The sequence below is a fragment of the Dendrobates tinctorius genome, unplaced genomic scaffold (assembly GCF_039654945.1).
Source record: "Dendrobates tinctorius isolate UK_male_01 unplaced genomic scaffold, ASM3965494v1 ptg000007l, whole genome shotgun sequence".
Classification (NCBI taxonomy): domain Eukaryota; kingdom Metazoa; phylum Chordata; class Amphibia; order Anura; family Dendrobatidae; genus Dendrobates; species Dendrobates tinctorius.
In genome coordinates, this window is record NW_027361675.1 from 22307319 (window position 1) to 22331494 (window position 24176).

The 24176-nt window shown below is 41.2% G+C and overlaps 1 protein-coding gene across 2 annotated transcripts in view; it reads left to right on the forward strand.

Annotated features, from left to right (window-relative positions):
* The window catches only part of CLIC4 (chloride intracellular channel 4), a 69612-nt gene that overhangs the window by 35120 nt on the left and 10316 nt on the right, over positions 1-24176 (forward strand). For both annotated transcript variants that reach the window (XM_073572473.1, XM_073572464.1), the window contains exons 2-4: positions 16297-16406; positions 23400-23525; positions 23871-23977. In XM_073572473.1, the coding sequence (XP_073428574.1) occupies positions 16351-16406; positions 23400-23525; positions 23871-23977 (289 nt within the window). In that variant the 5' untranslated portion in view covers positions 16297-16350. The remainder of the gene's footprint in view (positions 1-16296; positions 16407-23399; positions 23526-23870; positions 23978-24176) is intronic.

A 24176-nucleotide genomic window follows, 5' to 3' on the forward strand; every position in this document is an offset into this window, starting at 1 on the left:
CGAATTTTTTATTTTCACGCCCGGGCGTTATAAACTTCTGTGAAGCACTGGGGGGTTCAAAGTGCTCACCACACATCTAGATAAGTTCCTTGGGGGGTCTAGTTTACAAAATGGTGTCATTTGTGGGAGGTTTCCACTGTTTAGGTACATCAGGGGTTTTCCAGTCGCGACATGGTGTCCGATTTCAATTCCAGCCAAAAACGTCAAATGGCGCTGCTTCCCTTCCGAGCTCTGCCATGCGCCCAAATAGTGGTTTACCCCCACAAGTGGGGTATCAGCGTACTTAGGACAAATTGCACAATAACTTTTAGGGTCCTGTTACCCTTGGAAAAATAAAAATTGGGGTGAAAAGATCATTTTTGTGGAAAAAATATGATTTTTTAATTGTACCGCTGTACGTTATAAACTTCTGTAAAGCCCTTGTGGGTTCAAAGTTCTCACCACATATCTAGATAAGTTCCTTGGGGGGTCTAGTTTCCAAAATAGGGTCACTTGTAGGGGGTTTCCACTGTTTAGGTACATCAGGGACTCTCCAAACGTGACATGGCGTCCGATCTGAATTCCAGTCAATTTTGCATTGAAAAAGTCAAACTGCGCTCCTTCCATTCTGAGCTCTGCCATGCGCCGAAACAGTCGTTCCCCCCCACATATCAGGTATCGGCGTACTCAGGACAAATTGCACAATAACTTTTGCAGTCCAATTTCTCCTGTTACCCTTGGTAAAATAAAAAGAATTGAACCTGAATTATTTTTTTGTGAAAAAAAGTTAGATGTTCATTTTTTTTTAAATATTCAAAAAAATTCCTGTGATGCACCTAAAGGGTTAATAAACTTCTTGAATGTGGTTTTGAGCACCTTAAGGGGTGCAGTTTTTAGAATGGTGTCACTTTTGGGTATTTTCTATCATATAGACCCCTCAAAGTGACCTCAAATGTGATGTGGTCCTAAAAATAAAATGGTGTTGTAAAAATGAGAAATCGCTGGTCAACTTTTAACCCTTATAACTTCCTAACAAAAAAAAATTTTGGTTCCAAAATTGTGCTGATGTAAAGTAAACATGTGGGAAATGTTAGTTATCAAGTTTGAGTGCTGTATCTCTGTGATTTAAGGGCATAAAAATTCAAAGTTGGAAAATTGCGAAATTTTCAAAATTTTCGCCAAATTTCCGTTTTTCCCACAAATAAACGCAAGTTATTTGAATGAAATTTTACCACTAACATGAAGTACAATATGTCACGAGAAAACAATGTCAGAATCACCGGGATCCATGGAAGCGTTCCAGAGTTATGACCTCATAAAGGTACAGTGGTCAGAATTGTAAAAATTGGCCCGGTCATGAACGTGCAAACCACCCTTGGGGTGAAGGGGTTAATTGCTTTAGCTTTGTACCTATTAAATAAGTGGACACCTTGCTATAGTTTTCCTTGTATCCTATCTGACGGACCTCTACAAATCTATCGTTGTACAGTATGGTTTTACTCTTTGTACTAATAAAACATTTTTGTTTTATCAAATTCCTTTGAGTTGGATTTACTCCATTTTTTTTCTTTGTGTCCTATTAACTGCGACTGCATCACCCTTAAACTGCAATTTAATTGTGGGGGAGCTCTAAATTAGATTTGATTCCCTGTCCATTATATTGATTGCTGCTATGTCCTCTTTTTGATGTTCTCATTATCTGGTTTATGTAGCCTACACTTAACCTCAATCAATTATTGCTGTACTCAGCACAGCACATATTTTCCTATAGGTGGCGTTTTACTGAAAGCCCAAAATTCTATCTTATTCACTTAAAGAGAACCTTTCAGCAGCACATTACTAAGTAAAGTACAGACCATGCCTTATTGGTGCTGTCATACTGCTTAAAATGGTACTTCAGGTGAAGAAATTAGTTTCCTAGATTTTCTTTAGTCCTTGTTTGAAGTTTCCTTCTATTCGTATCTTTGTGCATTGGGGTGGGCCTGTAGTCAGGGTTTTCAGCTTTGTTCCATCCCCTCTGCTGTGTTTGGGTGTCTTTTCTTCATTTAAAATTTTGTTTTGGCGCTGCTTGTGCAGATTGAGCTTTTGGAAGTCTTCAGGAAAATGGCGCCGGCAGCTTCGGAAGCGTAGATTGCTCAATTCCACCTGCACCATTTTACTGAAGTCCATCATTAGATCAATCTGGACAAGTGCCGCCCACAGGTAGGACTAATGGTGGGCTTCAGTAAAATTGTGCCCACCATTTTCCTGAAGACTTCCGAGAGCTCAATCTGCGCATGCGCCACTCGTGGCTAGGACTGCGCTGGAACAAATTTTTAACTAAAGACACCCAGACACAACCGAGGAAATGGAACAAAGCTGAAGACCCTACCAACAGTCCTGCCCACGGGCCCGCCCTAATGCACGAAAATATGAATACAAGGAAACTTCAAACAAGGATTAAAGAAAAATCTGCCAATATGGTCGTCTGTATTTTACTTAGTAAAATGACAGGTTCCCTTGAAGGTATAGTCTACAGGTGAGTGAATCCTACAAACAAGTCACCTAAAAAAGCCCCAAACATGATTGACATTATTGGTAAATGTGCACATGCTCTCATTTGTTCTCTGGAGCTGATGGACATGTGTTTTTGTTCTTGATCATGTAGATTATTTTTATGCTAGATACAGCACCAGACTTTTCCATGGATGGTTACCTGTTTATGAAAGAGCGAGGCTAGGTACTACAAGATCAGGTCTTTAGAGAAGAAAGGAATATTGCTGAGAAAAAGAAAACAAAGAAACCTAATGCTATTCACCTCTGGCACTAGCAACTACAGAATGGGATCCCCTTTTCCGTCTTCGGGATTAAGGATCCTCGCTACAGGATGGCTTGAATATTCTGATACTTGGCAGTAATTATTACATAAATTGCATTGGGCTTCTATTGTGCATTTATTGTACCCCTATGGAAAATCACTTAAGCCAATAAATATGTTATTGCCTATTTGCCCAACAGGATATACATATAATACACTACTTACTCGGCTCGTTATTTTGCATTCTCTGATTGTCCTAAACTGGTGTAGTCACTATACGTTGATCTTTCCACACACCTGTTGGCTTTTAATTTTCCTGCCATGAACAGGTGTCAGTTTAGCATGTTCCATAGATCGTTTTCATCAACCTCTCCAGTATATTTTGTAAGTGGGGAAACAGGATGATATTGTAGAGGCACATATTCTCTGACCAGACCATCTATTTATGTTTCCATTGTACTCACCGCCACCTTTGTGTTTGGGTGCCAATTATTGTGTCTGCATAGCAGACTTGGTTTGTTTGTTCTTTTGGCCCCTCCAAATAAGTCTTTGTTATAATCTCTGTCAAAGGCAGGTCTGGTATCCATCCTAGAATTGGCCCTGCAAACACTTCACTTCAAATTCACCAGCTGGCGTTTATAGCTTTATTCAGAACATCTGGGAATAGTGATCAGCTGCAGTTAACTTTTGTGGATTCTCAGATTACAGATCATAGGGCTTTTTTTATTAATATAATGAAATAAGGTTTCAATTCTTGGTGCAGAAAACAATGAGCCTTAGTGCCATAGAGATATACTGAAGGTGTTTCACAGATAGACTATTTTGTGTAAAACAGGCCAAAATTGGAAATCTTTGTAAGGCTACTTTCACACTTCAGTTTTTTGACGCCAGTCACAATTCGTCGGATCGACGGATCCGTCGCAGATTGTGAAAAACTGATGCAACGGATCCGTTTTTTCGCCGGATCCAACCTCCAGATCCAGTGAAAAAACAGATCCGTTGCATCAGTTTTTTCATCCGTTTCTTCCGTTTTTCAACGGATCCGTTTTTTAAAACCCGGCAACTCAGTGCGCTGTACAGTAAAACCACACTGACAAGAATCGAAAGAATAGATATATACACATAGAGAAAATCTATATATATATATATATATATATATATATATATATATATATATATATATATATATATATATATATATATACAGGTCATTGAGACACACACACACACATATATATAATTCATAGAGTTCTACATAGCATAATAGCCGCTAAATCAATTGCCAACTTCAGTAAAATCATTCCCGAACCCGACATGATATGACACATGGTTTACATATAGTAAACCATGTCATCAAAACGATTTATGTATGTCAGTGTTTAGTCAATTTAGTAGTTTGTGTTCGGAAAAATTTGAAACTCTAGGGGTTAAATTTAAGGCTATAATCGCAGAAAAAAATTGCGTGGGCTCTCGCGCAGTTTTCTCCGCCAGAGAGGGAAAGCCGGTGAGTGAGGGCAGATATTAATAGCCTAGAGAGGGACCATTGTTTTTAGCGCCCCCCTGGCTAAAAAAATCTACCCCCAGCCACCCCAGAAAAACGCATCTATAAGATGCGCCTTTTCTGGCACTTAGCCTCTCTATTCCCATGGCCTTTAGCAGTGGCTCATAGGTTAATAATAATGGGTTAATGTCACCTTGCTATTGAAAGGTAACATTAAGCCGAGTTAATAATGGAGAGGTGTCAATAAGACACCTCTCCATTATTAACCCTAGAATAGTAAAGGGTTAAAAAAAGACACATTAAATAAAAAATATTTTAATGAAATAAGTACACAAAAGTTTTTGACAATTGATTATTCTGCCAATCCAAAAAAAGACCTTGTTCTGTAAAAAAAAAAAAATTGCACATACCTCTCCACCATTCAGTCAGGTCCCCCGCTGCAATCCATCACAAGGGGTTATCTAGTTTACAACAGGAACCAGTGCTAATTCTACCGGCCCCACTGTAAACCACTGCACAATGAATCTCTGAGCAGGTGCCCCGGTTGACTGGACAAGAACTGATTAGCGTGGGAAAGTTTCAGAACTTTTTCCCACGCTGACAATTCACCTCAGGTCACCCGGGAAATCCACGCAGCCTCACCAACTACCGCTGACGTTACTGAGGCTGCGCGGAGTCCTTGGCTGACCTCGATGGTGTAGGAAAGTTTCTGAACTTTTTCCCACGCTGTGAGATCACGTCAGTTTAGCCAGGGACTCCGCGCAGCCTCAGTGACGTCAGCGGTAGTTGGGGAGGCTGCGCGGAGTTCCTGGCTGACCTGAGTTAAACTGACAGCGTGGGAAAATGTTCGGAAACTTTCCCACGCTAATCAGTTCATCTCCGGTCAGCTGGGGCACCTGCGCAGAGATTCATTCATTCATTCATTCATTCTGCAGTGGTTTACAGTGGGACCGATAGAATTAGCACCGGTCCCTGTTGTAAACTAGTTAACACCTTGTGATGGATTGCAGCGGGGGACCTGACTGAATGGCGGAGAGGTATGTATATCGTTGGTTTTTGATTTTATTTTTTTTTTACAGAACAAGGGCTTTTTTTTGGATTGGCAGAATAATAAATTTTGATAAAAACTGTATTTCATTAAAATATTTTTTTAATTAATGTGTCTTTTTTTTAACCCTTTACTATACTAGCGTTAAAAATTGATAGGTGTCTTTATTAACCCGGCTTAATGTCACCTTTCAATAGCAAGGTGGCATTAACCCATGTGCCACCGCTAAAGGCCATGAGAATAGAGAGGCTAATGGCCAGAAAAGGCGCATCTTATAGATGCGCCTTTTCTGGGGTGGCTTGGGGCAGATTTTTTTAGCCGGTGGGGAGGGGTAAAAACAGTGGTCCCTCTCTAGGCTATTAATATCTGCCCTCACTCACTGGCTTTCCCTCTCTGGTGGAGAAAATAGCGCGGGCACCCACACAATTTTTTCTGTGATTATAGCCTTAAATTTAACCCCTAGAGTTCCAAATTTTTCCTAACACAAACTACCAAATTGATTAAACACTGGCATACATAAATCCTTTTGATATTACATGGTTTACTATATGTAAACCATGTGTCATCATGTCAGGTTCGGGAATGATTTTACTAATATTATATATTATTGATCGCCCCACTTTTCAGTATTTGAATTTCCACAAAAATTTAAAATAACCAATACATTTCATTCCACTTCGCAATTGTGTTCCACTTGTTGCTGATTCTTCACCAAAAATTTACATTTGGTATCTTTGTTTGAAGCATGATATGTGGGAAAAGGTTGAAAAGTTCCAGGGGGCCGAATACTTTCGCAAGGCACTAATATATATGTATGTTCGTATGTATTCTATGTGTATATATCCTTTCTTTGGTGTTTTAACCTGTCATGAGCATGCTCAGTTAAAAAAACGGATAGGCTTTCATTCTAGCAAACGACGGACAGTGACTGAAACATTGCTTTGTGTGTCGTGTCCGGCCGCCAGACAAAAAATGTTCAATGGATCCGGCGAACGACAGACGAAACGTGAGGACATCCGTCGCTAATGCAAGTCTAAGAAAAAACGCCAGATTGTGACTGATGACAAAAAACTGATATGTGAAAGGGGCCTTAGACTATATAGTCACACGTTGCGTTGTTGCTTCATTTTTTTTTTTTTTTTGCTGCTTTTTTTATGCAAATTTTAAACTGCATTTTACAGTACCAGCAAAAGCTATGAGATTTCAGAAATCTCATGCACACGCTTTTTTTCCTCACTGAATTGGAAAACTGCTGGTTTGTGAAAACTGCAGTATAAAACTTGTGTTTTTTCAGCGTTTTTCAACTATAGCCTAACTCATTGCTTTCTATGGTCACACGTTGCCTTTTTGCAGCTTTTTTTTTCTGCAAGCAAAACATGGTCTATTGGCAGCATATAAGGTTTTGCTTCGCTTTTTGCCTTGTTGTTTTTTGCATTTTTTTTGTACATGCTGATAGTTTAGTGCCCCATAAAAAGTAAATGATTCAACTTCCTCAGGTTTTCGCACCAAAAACGCAGCAAAACCTGATGCCTGCGGTTTTTACTGCATTTTTGCACCTGCTCATTGATTTCTATGGGTGCAAAAACGCTGAAAGTGACATGCTGCAGTTTGCAAAAACGCAGCAGTTTTCCAATTCAGTAAGGAAAATAAACCAATGTGTGTGTATGAGATTTCTGAGAATCCAGTAGCCTTTGCTCTTACTGTAAAACTCAGCTTAAAATTTACATAAAAAACGCAACATGTGAACATAGCCTAAGTGTAAAAATGCAGTTAAAAACGCAAGTGTTCTTGCTGCATTTTTAGTGGAAAAAAAGCATGTGCAGCAGTATGTGAAACCCATTTATTTTTGTGATTTTTCCCCAAGTTTTAAACCTTAATGTCTTGGTCTCCTCAGATTAGCATGGCAAAGTCAATTCATGATTTGCACTTTGAGGTGAAGAACGCTCTGTATTTTTTCTCATGAAGCCTTCTCTTTATGGTAGGCTTATATGCTGAAACAGTTCCTAGAGAATATTCTTCACTTGGTTGAATGTTCTGAAGGTGTTTTCCTTGATCACGGAAAGGATCCTGTGATCATCCACCACTGTTGTTTTCTGTGGACATCCAGGCCTTTTTGAGTTCCAAAGCTCACCAGGGTGCTCTGTTTTTTGCAGAATGTACCCAGCTGTTGATTTGATCACTCCTAACTCAGCAACAGCTTCCAAATGCAAATCCCACAACTGGAATTAGCTCCAGACCTTTTACTTGCGTAATTGATGATGAATTGGCAAAAGTCTATGTAGTCCATTAACCAGCTTTTGAGATAACGGTCCAATTACCTTACTTTTGTTCACTGGAAAAAGAGGCAGCTACATATTAAAGAGCTGTAATTCCTAAACGCTTACTCCAATTAAGATGTGAATACCCTCAAATTAAAGCTGAGAGTCTACAGTTTAAGCCCATATTGATTATATACAGTAAGTGTATCAGCAAGTGTTTTGGTAAACAGCTAAAATTCCAAACTGGTCTCACTGTCCAAATATTACTGGACCGAATTGTATGTATGATATAGTGTAGGCATAGTATATGTTGTATGACTTTCTACAATATTATAACGTGTAGTACTTTCACAGGTAAAGCAAAAGTAAACGAGTCATGTAGTGTGGATAACATAATGATTGAAGCAAATAGCCGAAGCGTAATAGCCAATGTGTTTATTCTAATGGTTTAGTTAAAAAAAGATAATTTTCATGAATCATCTAAGCAGCTCCCAGATATTAATAGTCTGTGTGTGGGTACAGAACAAATGTATAAAAGGGGTTGTCCACTACTAGGACACCCCTTCTTAATTAAAATGTTTGGCCACCATAAAATAATGCCAGCGCGTAGTATCGGCAGTCGCTCTCCCCGGGGATCTCTTGTTGTGACACTTGATGCTGGTGCCCAGTCAGCGGTGGCGTCACTGTCCCTGCCTTTGGACAAATCGAACATAAAGAGGAAGTCCAGGATGAGGTGCAGCCACTTCCCGCTCTGGCAAATTTTAATGTTATTTTGTGCCCCGCCCCTCCCTTCTTCCAAGAGCCATTACTTTTATTTTTCAGTCGATATAGCCATTTGACTAATTTTTTTTGTGGAACAAGTTGCAGTTTTGAATGACCTTACTAAATTAATTTGCATGCATGAGGCACTGCGTTACCGCTGTGTGTGCACACTGTCCTCACAGCCCTTGCAAAAACACAGCCAGTTGGAAATTTGGTAATGTATTAGCGATAAGTCCACAATAGGATGTCCATATAATCACTCGTACAAGTGGGCTTACTATTATTTCTTGGACCTGTAACTTTTTATTTTCAATTGATGCCACAGTTTGAGGACTTGTTGCTTGTGTGGCAAGCTAACATTTTTAATACCATTTATGGGGGTACATTGCGGGATTTGAACCTGCTATCATTTGATCGCTTGTTCTATATTATGCATTGCAGTATATAGGTAAAATGCCATTCTCCTATAAAGCCCAGTTAGAAATGGCAGCCATGGGTCTTCCAGAAGTCCTCTGGCTGCCATGATTGATAACCCATCGGCAACCCACAATTTCATTGCAGACGGACGATGAAAACCAGTTTGTGTGCTTAAACACTGCTTTCATTGATTGATGGCAGTATTTAAAATGGTTAAACTGCAGCGATCAGCGCAAGTTTCAATGGCTGCTGTTACAGACACATGCTGGTTGTTGAACACACCTGGTGTCTGCTGGGCATGATGCAGGCCCAGTTCCTGAGCGATCCATACATGGGGACCTGATGTAAAATATCTAGCTCTCAGCCCCGGTACTCATGTCTCTGCAGAGTAAAGCAGTAATTTCTCTGACCACAATTGACATTACCACTACAGCCATTCCGACCCTGCAGTCGATCAGTGGACATGGCAGTCATGTTGTGGTCATAGTCATAGTGGTCAGAGACGTCACTTCTCTGCACTGCAGAGATGAATGTTGGGGATATGTATTGCTAATGATCCCCATTACTAAATTTACCCTTTGACTGGAGAACTCTTAATGTTTCAGTTGATAAGCATCATGTCAGGAATATGATATACCCCATTGTAAGTCAATAAATAAATAATGTTTCATAGTTTATATGACCGTTTTTGTTACCTTAAATGTTTTCTGTGGCACATCTACTTTAAATGGAATCTGTCTCTAGTTTTTTGCCACTTAAACTGAGAGCAGCCTAATGTAGTGGTAGAGGCCCTCATTCCAGTGATTTGTCTATTACTGGGCTACTTATTGTAGCTTTGAGCAGCAGATTATCACTAGAGGGCAAGCAAACTTGCTTCATTGTAGACCTTCATATTTTATTTATGGCGCTTTTCTTATATAGCGCCCTCATATTCCACAGCGCTTTACATACATTATCATTGCTATCCCCATTGAGACTCTCAATCTTAATTCCCTATCACTTTGTCTTTGGAGCGTGGGAGAACACGCCATGCAGACGCGGGGAGAGCATGCAGACTCCTTGCAGATGTTGTCCTTGCTTCACAGCTCTGTATAACCCTGCCCCCATCACTGATTGCACAGTGTACACAGAAAACTCAGTCGGTGGCGTGTTTGGGGTAATAGAAGGCTCAGCAATCTGATAACTGGCAGATCTACTGCAGATTAAACAGTCATATATACATACACACAACAAGCCGCTCAGTAAGTGACACATAGCTGGAATCAGGGTCTCTGTTTCTACATCAGACTGCTCTCAGATTGGTAGCAAAAACCTGGTGACAGATTCACTTTGAAGAAAATGGTGGCATATGGAACTAGTGTTTTTGGGAGAGAACACGTTTGTCCAGATCATGGCACTCCTCATCTAGCCAACCTGCCACCTATTGGATGTGCAGTGTGGTAGGCTCACACTTTATCTACAACTTACAGGAAAATTTATTAAAAAAAAATCTGTCGACCTCTGTGTACTGTTCTGATGGATGCTGCTGCCAGTGTGCTGCACAATATTTGATCTTTATGGAGGGTAAGCGGCTTTGAGAAGATAAGTGATTGATGGTCTTACCCTGTACAGTTGGTAATCTGGCTTCTAGAAAGCCCCGTCTAATGCACATTGATATCACGATCTCACGTCCACAGTCTGTCGGATGGTTACACATATTGGTAAAAGGAAATCCCATTTTATTATAATAGTAGTATACGTATTGCAATAGTCTATTTGAGCATGTGCAGACGATCAGTAAACGCTGCGGGTTGGACTCATGCCCACCTTGCATCCACAGACGCCCACGGCTCACCCGCAGAAACGGACATGCGGCGCGTCTTTCCAGACCGCAGCATATCAACTTCTTTTGCGGAGACTAGCGTCTCCACAAGAGAAATGTCACCCATAGAGTGTATCCGCACAGTTCAGTGACCACATGTGGAGTAGCCTGCGTTCAATAGACGGCAGCGCTTTAGATGCAGCGGACATGCACTGTGTCCAAAGCGCTTCTACTTCCGGATCATTTGCACCCGGTCATATACTTTTAATTATTTGTATGTTGGCTACAGTATAAAGTGTCTGCAGCCACAATGACTAGTGTCTTGGCCTTTCACATAGACACAATTTAAGTACAATTTCAAGCCAGGAACATTGGCCACATCTGGAAAGTGTCAGCAGCAAAACTACTGAGAAAAGCCTCCTTCAGACGCCTCAGGTTTCTGCTTAATTTTGGCACTTTTGTAAATAGTACAAGCCAGCTAGAAAACCCCATCTCTACTGGAGTAACAATGGGAATAATCCAAGCAGCGGCTAGCACTGAACCTCCGTGTGTGTGTGTGTGTGTGTGGGACTGAATCTTCTGGTCTGTAGGAGGGTTCTGAAGGACAGTTTACTCTAGAGGTTATTTGACTATATTAGGTTTTAGAGCCATGCAAATGTGCTGCAGATATGAATAAGCAGAAGGCACTAAGAATAGCACATTGTGTTAGGGTAACACAATCTGAATGGCCATTGACTCTTACAGACTGAATGACACAAAGTTGATTAGATAAAGCTTAACAAGAAATGTAAGCTTTTCTGCTGTATTATAATGTGTCACTGAAAAAGTAAAGAGCCACAAATATTTACCTAATGCAGTATCAGCATGTTCACATACAGTTAGGTCCAGAAATATTTAGACAGTGACAGAATCTTTTTGATTCAGGCTCTGCATGCCACTTATGAAACAAGTGAGATGCAATTGAAGACTAGACTTTCAGGTTTAATTAAAGGTGTTGAACAAAAATATTCTGTGAAATGTTTAGGAATTGCAACCATTTTCCTACAAAGCTTCCTCATTTTAGGAGCTTCAAAAGTAATTGGACTAACTACCTTTACCATAAAAAAATGCTCATTGTTAATATTTTGTAGAGAATCCTTTGCAGGCAATGACTGCCTGAAGTCTGGAAGCCATGGTCATCACCAAACACTGGGTTTCCTCCTTTGTGATGCTTTGCCAGGCCTTTACTGCAGCTGACTTCAATTATTGCTTGTTTGTGGGTCTTTCGGCCTTAATTTTTATCTTAAGCATGTGAAATGCATGCTCGATGGTGTTGAGCTTCGGTGATTGACTCGGCCATTGCAGAATATTCTACTTTGCCTTAGGCTGGTTTCACATTAGCGTTGAAACAACGCTGCGCACTGCGTCGGTAAGCCCCGCCCCGATCCCTGCCCGCCCCATCCGGGATCACCGCCTACTTTCGCATTTGCACGCATGCGATCGGCGCACCCTATCTTTAGCATAGGGTGCGCAGATCATGCGCTGCCAGTGTGAAAGTAGCGTGCTGCGCACTTTTGACGGTGCACCGTGCGTGCCGAAATGCAACATGCTGCATTTCATTGCGCACGGCGCACCGTCAAAAGTGCGCAGCACGCTACTTTCACACTGGCAGCGCATGATCTGCGCACCCTATGCTAAAGATAGGGTGCGCCGATCGCATGCGTGCAAATGCGAAAGTAGGCGGTGATCCCGGATGGGGCGGGCAGGGATCGGGGCGGGGCTTACCGACGCAGTGCGCAGCGTTGTTTCAACGTTAATGTGAAACCAGCCTTAAAAACTCCTGGGTTTATATGTTTTAGGTCAGACTCATTATCTATCTGTACTGTGACGCGCCGTCCAATCAACCTTGCTGAATCTGAGCAGAAAGTATAGACCCATAAACCTTAGAATTCATCTAGGTGCTTCTGTCTTGAGTCACAGCAATAAACACTAGTGACCCAGTATCACTAGATGCAATGCATGATCATGCCATCTCACTGCCTCCTCCATGTTTTACAGAGGATGTTGAGTGCTTTGGATCATGAGCCGGTCAAAGCCTTCTCCATACTTTCTTCTTTCCATTATTCTGGTACATATTGATCTTGATTTCTTTTCACGTGTCCAAAAAATGCTTCTCCAGAACTGTGCTGGCTTCTTTAGATATTTTTTTCTTTTTTTGCAGAGTCTAATCTTGCTTTTCTATTTGTAAGGCTGATTAACTGTCTTGTGAAGTCTTTTCTTTATGGTAAACTTCGATACTGAAAAAAGGGGATTTTCTTCACCATGAAAAAAATTCTGCGATCATCCACCACTGCTGTTTTTCATGATTTGGTCACTCCTAACATTTCTGCTCATTCTCTGATGGATTTCCTTTGGGTTTTATTTTTCAGCCAAAAGGATGGTCTCTTTCTCTACAATTAAGAGCTCCTTTGACTGCATGTTGTGGGTTCACGGCAACAGTTTACAAATGCAAATTCCACACTTGGAATCTGCTCCAGACCTTTTACCAGCTTAATTGATGATGCAGCTTATTAAAGTGCTTTTGAGATAATTGTCCAATTACTTTCGGTTCCTTTTAAACCCTTCACAACCTTTGACGTACATGTACACTGAGGCCACATCTTTCCCAGCAGGTGCCTTTAACAGCCGTGGGTGGAGCAGAGCCCATGGCTGTTAACCTGTTAAATGCTGTTGCTAATCTCTAACTATCACCGTTTCAAGTCTCCTAAGGGGACTATTAAATACAGTGAAAAGGAAAAAAAAAGGTTTTTTTATCAATATGAAAAAAACACAAGTTCAAATCACTCCCCTGTTTCCCCAGTGAAAATGAAACAAAGAAAAAAGCATATCTTGGCACTATCAGTATGAGGCGATGAAAACATCGTATTTACGTGAAAACGGTATCAGTAAAAATATTAGTTCAGGGCACAAAACATAAGCCCTCGTACCCCACCATAGCCTGAAAAATGAAAGCGTTACAGGCGTTGGAAAATGGCGACAAAAGCTAAACTTTTTAAAAATAAATTTAGGCTAATTTCCCCCCCAAAATTTACCATTTAAATAAACTATATATGTTTGCTCTCTGTGTACTTGTACTGACCTGGAGAATCGTATTGCTATGTCAGTTTTACCATGTAGAGAACATGGTAAATATTAAAAAATAAAAATTTTGGAATTGTACTTTTTTTTGGCAATTTTGAACACATTTGGAATTTTTTTTTCCAGCTTTCTAGTGCATCATATGATAAAGTTAATATCATTCTAAAGTACAACTCGTTCCGCAAAAATCAAGCCCCCATACAGCTATGTGGACTGACAAATAAAAAAGTTATGGCTCTTGGAAGAAGGGGAGGAAAAAATGGAAAATCGCCCCGGGGTAAAAAGAGGTAGCTACATATTAAAGAGCTTTAATTCCTAAACCTTACGCACAATTAGGATGTGAATAACCTGAAATTAAAAAACCTAAAAAGTCAAAACTTGTCACCGCCCAAATATTACTGAACCTAACTGTATGTGTAGTGTGTGTATGGATGTGCATGTGTATGTGTGCCATGTATGTATGCACATATATTTATTTCCATATTGAAGCCCCATACAAATAACCATGTGGATGTATCCTTTTTCCTTGCAGCTATTCCAGTTTACTCTCCCATAGATAGGAAAGCTCACTTGTCCAGGACTTCTCTAATCTTTCGGTGAGCTGCTACCTTACATGTATGGCAGATCGGCCGTTCAAAATTGGTCATTCCTTATTCTTAGCTCCCCAACAATCGATAGTCTGGGGCTCCCATACACAAGATTTCGGAATGAACCGGTTATCAGTGGGTTTGTCACACGTTAGTCTGTGTGTGAGGAGCTGTCGATAGATAGATAAATATAATGTAAACTGTACAACTCTTTAGGCAAGTTTGGAAAACATGCTGCAAAGAATAAATACTTTAAAAAATATAAGTGTTAATCGTTTACCAATTATCAAAATACAAAGTAAATCAGCAATGAGAAATCTAAATTGAATCAATATTTAGTTTGAAAACCCTTTGTCATCAATACCGCATCAAATCATCAATTTTCCTAGGTACACTTGCACACAGTTTTTTGCCCGGAGAAAGGAAGTCAGGGAGAAAATTTACCCTGAAATCCTTTCTGGCGGACGAAAATTTTTTTTTTTTTTTTTTCTTTCTTCTCTCTCTCTCTCTCTCTCTCTCTCTCTCTCTCTCTCTCTCTCTCTCTCTCTCTCTCTCTCTCTCTCTCTCTCTCTCTCTCTCTCTCTCTCTCTCCTTCTCTCTCTCTCTCTCTCTCCTTCTCTCTCTCCTTCTCTCTCTCCTTCTCTCTCTCCTTCTCTCTCTCTCTCTCTCTCTCTCTCTCTCTCTCTCTCTCTCCTTCTCTCTCTCTCTCTCTCTCTCTCTCTCCTTCTCTCTCTCTCTCTCTCCTTCTCTCTCTCCTTCTCTCTCTCCTTCTCTCTCTCTCTCTCTCTCCTTCTCTCTCTCTCTCTCTCTCTCTCTCTCTCTCTCTCTCTCTCTCCTTCTCTCTCTCTCTCTCTCTCTCTCTCCTTCTCTCTCTCTCTCTCTCTCTCCTTCTCTCTCTCTCTCTCTCTCTCCTTCTCTCTCTCTCTCCTCTCTCTCTCTCTCTCCTTCTCTCTCTCTCTCTCTCTCTCTCTCTCTCTCTCCTCTCTCTCTCCTTCTCTCTCTCCTTCTCTCTCTCTCTCTCTCTCCTTCTCTCTCTCTCTCTCTCTCTCTCTCTCTCTCTCTCCCTTCTCTCTCTCTCTCTCTCTCTCTCTCTCCTTCTCTCTCTCTCTCTCTCTCCTTCTCTCTCTCTCTCTCTCTCCTCTCCTTATTTCTCTCTCTCTCCTTCTCTCTCTCTCTCTCTCTCCTTCTCTCGCTCTCTCTCTCCTTCTCTCGCTCTCTCTCTCCTTCTCTCGCTCTCTCTCTCCTTCTCTCGCTCTCTCTCCTCTCTCGCTCTCTCTCCTCTCTCTCTCTCTCTCTCCTTCTCTCTCTCTCTCTCTCTCTCTCTCCTTCTCTCTCGCTCTCTCTCTCCTCTCTCTCCTTCTCTCTCTCTCTCTCCTTCTCTCTCTCTCTCTCTCTCCTTCTCTCTCTCTCTCTCTCTCCTTCTCTCTCTCCTTCTCTCTCTCTCTCTCCTTCTCTCTCTCTCTCTCCTTCTCTCTCTCTCTCCTTCTCTCTCCCTCTCTCTCCCTCTCTCTCTCTCTCTCCCTTCTCTCTCTCTCTCTCTTCTCTCTCTCTCTCTCCCCTCTCTCTCCTCTCCTTCTCTCTCTCCTTCTCTCTCTCCTTCTCTCTCTCCTTCTCTCTCTCCTTCTCTCTCTCCTTCTCTCTCTCCTTCTCTCTCTCCTTCTCTCTCTCCTTCTCTCTCTCCTTCTCTCTCTCCTTCTCTCTCTCCTTCTCTCTCTCCTTCTCTCTCTCCTTCTCTCTCTCCTTCTCTCTCTCCTTCTCTCTCTCTCTCCTTCCCGGCCAACGGTTCCTTTAAAATTCCTCATTCTGCGGATCCGTCATAAAACGGATCCGTTCACATCAGTTAGGAACGGATCCGCTTTTCCGCCTTTTTGGCGGATTATAACTGACACAAAAGACTGAAGTGTGAAAGAGGCCTTATGCTACCACCAGTATTTTACTCTAACCTATTTAATGATGGGCTGAATCTTATAAATGTACACAGACCACTTGTACTATGCTTCAGTTAATTAAGTTTTTGATATTTTTCCAGGCTGGCATTGATGGGGAGAGCATCGGGAATTGCCCTTTCTCACAAAGACTTTTTATGATCTTGTGGCTGAAGGGAGTCGTGTTCAATGTGACCACAGTCGACTTAAAAAGGTAAGCGAGAACTGTCAGAAGCAAAGCAAGCGTACACAATGTAGCCATGAATTATTTATTTCTGGGTTTTGGATGACATATATTTGACAGTATGAAGGTGTAAGTGTCTTGTGTGTAGTATATCTTGTATTATCCTCAGGCATTATACAGTAATATTTCAGTAACTGTGCCCTTGGGCCTAGATACAATACATTGAACGCTGCACACTCCCTCGTGAAATGTGTACTCGCCTGCTTTTCAGTAACTTCAAAGGCTTTAGTACCTTTATTGTTTATATATGGGTAAATGCCCATTAATCTAGCAAGGATTTATATACGTCATATACCAATTTTTCGTGAGGATTTTTGGATTCTAAACTTCCACACGAAAGCACCTCACAAACCAGCAAAGCCTCTGGGCCCAATTCATGAAGACGCTCTTTGATGAGGAGATGCGACGCTCCTGATTCACGAAGCGACACATGTCTCTTCATGAATCGAGAGCACCAAGTGAGTGGAGTACACCTATGTGTGTGTATCATCGCAAATCCTACTCCAGTCCCTATTGGTGACATATTGAGCGCCACCGCTCATCATGAATTTGATGGGCCCTTGCTAATATGCCCCTAAACTCTCCCAATCTCCTCACTTTGCTGGAACTGAGTGACAATTGTGTGAAAACTGCAAAATGTTAGCACAGCCTCTAACTGCGCAAGAACTGTGAGACTCTTTAAATCTTTATGTGCCACACTGGTTGCATAAAAGCTTTGATGAATCAAGCCCTCTGTCTCTATTTGTTGGCTGTAGGTTCCTTTTTTATCCTTTTTATTTATCCCTTTTTTTATTTGCAAGAAAAATAATTTAAATGTATTGTTCAAGATCACCAATTCTTTTATCTTCAGACGTAATAAAAGTGATTTTTACATTATTCTTTTTTTTGTATATTTTATGGTTCAGAAAGTAACCCATAATTTGTTGGTTTCTATAATTCGCTAGATGAATTGCCTGAGTGCTCATTGTAAAAGAAAATAAAGTTACTCTAAAAATAAACAGAAACAGGAAATCTTGTTAAATGTTAAGCTGAAAATGAGATGGACAGGGTGAATGAGTGCACTTCATAGCGCCTGTGCTCAGTTCTTCCCTCAGGGCTTTACACACAGCCTCTTGTTCTGTGCAGACCCTACTAAGGAATCTGGGAGATGCCTATTGGGATTATGTAATTGTGAGCCAGATATGTGGGGGGATTTCTACTGTCTATACAACAACGCAACCCTGCATTGCAGAAAAGTTATTGCTACTTCTGTATTTGGACAATTGTGCTTTTGAAAGACTTCCTTTAGTCCTCACCGCTGCTTAAAAATATATATAAAATATATACAGCTCTGACAAAAATTAAGAGACTAATGCAAAATTTTCAGTTTGTCTGATTTTTCTATTTATAGGTATATTTTTGAGGTAAATTGCTCTTTTATTCTATAAACTACTAACAACATTTCTCCAAGCACTAAATTTTGTATTTATTTTCAGAAAATTCGAAATGGTCAAAATTATATAAAAGAACCAGTGCTTTCAGACATCAAATAATGTTTAGAAATCAGGTTCATAATCATTTAGAAACAACAATGCTAATGCTTTAACTCAGGAAGAGTTCAGAAATCAATATTTTGTGGAATAACCATGATTTTTAATCACAGCTTTCATGCGTCTTGGCATGCTTTCCACCAGCCTTTCACACTGCTTTTGGGTGACCTTATGCCACTCCTGGAACAAGCAATTTAAGCAGTTCTTCTTTGTTTGATGACTTGTGACTATCCATCTTCCTCTTGATTACATTCCAGAGGTTTTCAATGGGGTTCAGGTCTGGAGATTGGGCTGGCCATGACAGGGATTTGATGCGGTGGTCCTTCATCCACACATTGATTGACCTAGCTGTGTGGCATGGCGCATTGTCCTGCTGGAAAAAAACAGTCCTCAGAGTTGGGGAACATTGTCTGAGCAGAAGGAATCAACTGTTTTTCCAGGGTAACCTTGTATGCGGCTTGATTCACCTGCCCAATTCCAGCCTTGTTGAAGCATCACCAGGACATCACCGATCCTCTACCAAATTTCACAGTGGGTGCAAGACACTGTGAATTGTATGCCTCTCCAGGTCTCCGTCTAACCTTTAGATGACCAGGTGTTGAGCAAAGCTTAAAATTAGACTCATCAGAAAAGATTACCTTACTCCAGTCCTCTATGGTCCAATACTTATGGTCTTTGGCAAACTTCAGCCTGGCTCTCCTTTGCTTCTCATTGATGAAAGGTTTTTTCCTAGCTTTACATGACTTGAGCCCTGCCTCTAGGAGCCTGTTACGAACTGTTCGTGGCATGTGCTTCACCTCAGCTGCCATTCCTTTTATAGGTCACTTGATGTCATCCTGCGGTTGCTGAGTGACATTCAAATAAGATGACGGTCATTCCGGTCAGTGGAGAGTCGTTTTCGCCCTCTGCCGGTCTGTAGCTTTGTTGTCCCTAATGTCTGCTGCTTGACCTTGTTGTAATGGATTGCCTTCTTAGAGATTTTAAGGATGGAGGCAGCATGACGCTCACTGTATCCCTCTGTTCGTAAAGCCAGAATTGAACCCTTCTTTTCCTCACTCAAGACTTTTCTTTTCAACTCCTTTGGCATGGTTAAAAGTTATTTTTTCATTCCTATTACTTTTTGTAATATTACTAGCACTTGTTTTGCCATCCAGCTTGTCCTATTGCAAGAGGATTGTGAACACCACAGCAGGGTTTTTTATACTTTCCTTCGTTAAATATGATTTGGTTCCGGTGATCACCTAATCAGAAGCACATTAAGTAGAATGAGGAGTACTCTGGTTGGAATTCACTTGACGCTGGAATGGAATGGCTGTCAGACTTGTAGAGAAGCTGATTTTTATAAAACTGTGCAGTGGTCTCTTAATTTTTGCCAGAGCTGTATATTCCACATCTGGACCAAGGTTTCCGATATGTATTATTGAAAGAAGGTCCTGAACAAGACAGGTGGCCAAAGGCACATGAATTTATGAATGGCCAAATGCACTCTTCCAAATAATTTTACATTGATTAAATAATCTGCACCAATCCATTTCCTAATAAATGTTTCTATTAGTTATGGCTTTGTTTTTCTGATTATAAAGCTCCTAATCCCCTGCATAGACATAGATTTACAAATTGCTACCTGCAGTTAGCCATTATTGGTAAGCTTGCTGCATACTGCTTATCAATTATAGACAGTGTACAGTGAGCTGGTTCATAATCTCCCCGTAGTGGTGGCTGCAGGAAGTCAGTTATCGACTTCTAAGGCTTGCTGGCTGTTTGGAGCGAAGTATCATGAGAAACTGAGCTGTAAAGATATATGAAAAAATTCATCAGCACAGAATTTTTAACCCGATGATAAATGGTAGAGATGCACTTTCAGGTTTATTTGTGGAACTAAAGACTTTATGTTGCCATATGCCTGCATTTGTGAGACAACTGTGTCCATTGGCTGGTATAAGTCTGCATATTTAAAGGGAATCTGTCACCGTTATTGATGATTCACAACAATGTCCAAGGTAAGGAGATTGCCACTCTATAGCGCCACCTGTTGGTAGTAGCGATCCTACAATTCACAATCAACCCTTTAACGAGTCTTGTAATATGACTTGGGATAGGAGACAAATCAAAATCTCAATTTGCAGACACAGTGTTTCGGGCTATTGGCCCTTGTCAATGCAAAGTATAAGAATTGATTTGGCTAAGTGAGAAGCTCTGGACTGTGATCCAACAGGTGTCGCTATACAATTCCAAGTCCTCTTTCTTTCTCAAGAGGCAATTTGCATGTTAAATTTCCCAGAAGAGCATTGCACGGCATATAAGCCTCCTTACCTTGACATGCCAGAGCTGGTATGTCACTCTCCACAAGGAGAAACCTTACCTCTTAGACCACAGTCCAGAGTCTCACCTAACCAAATCAATTCTCTGAATGCTGATCCCTGTGTAATATCGCCCACACCACTGATTAGCAGGTTTCTGAGTATATTGACAGCTGCTAATCAGTGGTGGGATGTGATTTGACTAGGAGGCCGGAGTCACCAAGACCTGTAATGATAATCTGCTGATAAAACACTGATTATATTGAAACAAAAATACACAGGCCAGTAAGTGACACACTGCTGTAATTACACCATGGTGCTCTCAGATTACATAGCAAAAACCTGCTGTCAGATTCCCTTTAACTGTTTTTATAAGAAAGCACGGTGCTCTATACTTAAAGGGCCACCACAAACAAAATTATTCCATGCATGATATGTGTTTTTGTAATGACTTTCAAGATTAGACCACATGTGAATGTCAGGTAGTATGTGCGTCACACCATTACAGGTATCTGGTTAGACCCAGCCTCTGGTGATGGACAGGCAGAAGAGCATACTCCCACTACTTAACCACGTAGATGCCACGGTCAGAGGTTAAACTGTAATTATTGTGGCTCTGTGTATCACCTGGATACTTCCGAATTAGCACAAATGTGTGAGATCAGCCTGAATTTTTGGAGTCGGACTTAAAGGGAATCTGTCACCCATTTTTTCGACTATGAGCTGCCGCCACTGTCATCATAGCATGTAACCTGAAAGATAAGAAAAAAGAGTTAGATTATTCTCACCCGGCGTTCGGTCTGGTCCGATGGGTGTCGCCGTCTGGTCAGGCGCCTCCCATCTTCATACGATGCCGTCCTCTTCTTTCCTTCCCGTTGTGGCTCCTGTGCAGGCGCACTGCTCTGCCCTGTTGAGGGCAGAGCAGAGTCCTGCAGTGCGCAGATGCCGGGAGAGGTCCGGCGCCTGCGCATTGCAGTATTCTGCTCTGTCCTCAACAGGGCAGAGCAGTGCACCGGAGCCACGACGGGAAGGAAAGAAGAGGACAGCATCATATGACGATGGGAGGCGCCGGACGGCAACACCCATCGGACCAAGACCGGACCGCCCCCCGGTGAGTATAATCTAACTTTTTTTTTTTTTTTTTTTTCTTCTCTTTCAGGTTACATCAGGGGCTTATCTACAGCATTACAGAATGCTGTAGATAAGCCCCTGATGGCGGTGGCCACAGCTCATAGTCGAAAAAAAGGGTGACAGGTTCCCTTTAAACTCAGGTCTTGATTGATATATATGCATCATAGAGGTATTTGAGTCACAGATGTATAGTAATTATCCAGATATTCCTACAATCTAACAGAATGCGGACAGTATACAATTGGATAACGTAACCTGTCTGTTCATGTGTATAATGATGTGGTATCAGTAACTGAAAAATGGCTGTGACGTTGAAGCCTCTGACCTGTTCTTTTCAGAAATTGAGGGAGTCTGTACTATACATTGCTACCGGCTCTTTCACTTTTACTCTTGTCGTTACAGGTAATAAATAATATCCTTCTCCATAAGTGAAATACTCATTTACGTCCACAACTTTTAGGAGTAAATATTTACTAGTTAAGATGTTGTTGCCCTTTGGTTTCACATAGGAGCAACACTGACCGTAATGGGACTTTAGCCTTCTGAAGTGCAAGTGTTTAAGAGGAAAGGAATGTGGGTTATGAGTGTATAAGGGGATGCCAGAAACACACTTTGGCATCCTAGTGGTTTCCTGTAGTTGTTTTGAGCAAAGCCATGAATTTTAATTGCAGAAAATCCCGTAATACGACTTTAGGATCTGCTCATTGAACTGCACTTGTTAGGACATTTTCAAGTTCCGCAGAAGCCATTGAGGTTTAGATCGCACATTTTCTCCTCGTTTCTGCCCCGCTGTTGTGATGGCGGTGGTAACATGCTTCTAGAAAAGGGATTGGGTTTTCTGAAAAGGTCACTGAAAATGTAGACTCTTCCTTTACCTGAGATTGCTGGCAAAATGTAAAACTATCAGTGGCTCCTTAGAAATAAACTATGATCATCCATTTTGTTCTTACAGGTCTTCTCAACTTGATGAGTGGGTAAAACTGCAAAGTGCTTGTGAAAACAAGCAACTGTGCAATTTACTGTATTAAATATCTTTCCATTCTTAAAAACAGAGCGGTTTTTAACTATATTGTGTACTGCTCGTTGCCTCTGCAGTCTGTCAGCACTGACTGGACTATTAGGCAAGAAGAACAGTGCTGGCAAGCTCTATTCTGTAGCTTTTGGAAGTGCTGCTCTGAAGCTGGCGTGTGTGCTTGATCCATCAAGCTGGAGAGGGGCTGTATCAGCATTGGAGTCAGGAGGCAGGGGAGTGGAGCATTCTTGAACCATGGTCTTGAGACAACTGCCTTTAAGGCTATGTGCACTGCACACGGTGCAGATTCTCCCGCGGATTTTTCCACGCGGATTTTACTAAATCCGCAGGTCAAATGACCTGCATTTTTCCTGCGGCTTTAGTGCATTTTTTGTGTGGATTTACTGCCATTTTTGTGCGGATTTCCACCTGTGGATTTGTAGAATGGTGCAGGTGGAAAACTGCAGCAAAACCACACAAAAGAATTGACATGCTGCTGCTTTTATTCCGCGCGGAAAAATCCGCAGCATGTGCACAGCGGGTTTTTTTTTTTTTTACATAGCCAATAATGGTACTGTACATCACCTGCAGTTTTGCTGCGGATCCGCAGGGCCAAATCCGCTACGGATCCGCAGCAGAATCCGCACCGTGAGCACAGGGCCTAAAGCATCTTATTTGTAGTATATTGGTAATGAACCTCTTGTAAAATGATACATATCTGCTATTATCACAACCTGACCCCAGAAGAGGAAAGCATTGAATTCAGTTGCTGAAAAGAAATGCAAAATTATTAAGGGTAATTTGCTGGGATCAGTGGAGAGTCTTCATCAATCCCCCTCCGTCCTTACACTACAGGACATACTGTAATAATTTAGGATTGTAGGATTGTGTTACAAAGTGTGGAGATATTTTTTGTGAATACTATGGATTGATATTGTGTTATAATGAATCGTCACTACGTGGTTTTTTTTTTTTTGTTAATTTTCTGTAGAAAACCAGCAGATTTACAAAATCTTGCACCCGGAACCCATCCTCCATTTATAACCTACAACCACGAAGTAAAGACTGATGTGAATAAGATAGAGGAGTTCCTGGAAGAAGTACTCTGTCCTCCAAAGTAAGTGATGGGTCAGGTTTTGAGATTGAATAGTCAGGTCTGACTACAATGATTGACTGATAAAACTTTTAAGTATGATGAGCTCAGTGACATTAGTCACCTGTCAGTTGACACCTCTATGTGATCTGATCTGACCTAAAACTGAGTCATGGAAATAAGAGACCCAGTGCACTGAACCTGGAGTAAATCCGAAGCCGTGGCATTGTAAGGTGCAAGACAGACTTGCATTACACTTACATTAGGCATTATGGCTATTGTGAGAGCAGTCCCTCATGACATAAATGATGGTTGCACTAGCTGATCAAATATTAACTTTTAGTTTTAAAAAGCATTTCATTATTTTAGGTACCGTAAGCTGGCAGCACGACACCCAGAATCGAACACAGCTGGCATGGACATATTTGCAAAGTTTTCTGCATATATCAAGAACTCCCGGCCAGATGCCAATGAAGGTAATCCAACCAGATTGTTTATTTACTATACAGTTTACTATACACATGGAATGGCTGCCAGTGATTGCTGTTTGGCCAAAATCTGTCTCCCTCCGACTTTGAGTCAGGTGGATACTTATATTTATTTTAGTAGGGTGATGGAAAATAAGCCAGTACTGGAGAAGTATATCATCATCTTATACTCTGGGGAGCAAATAAT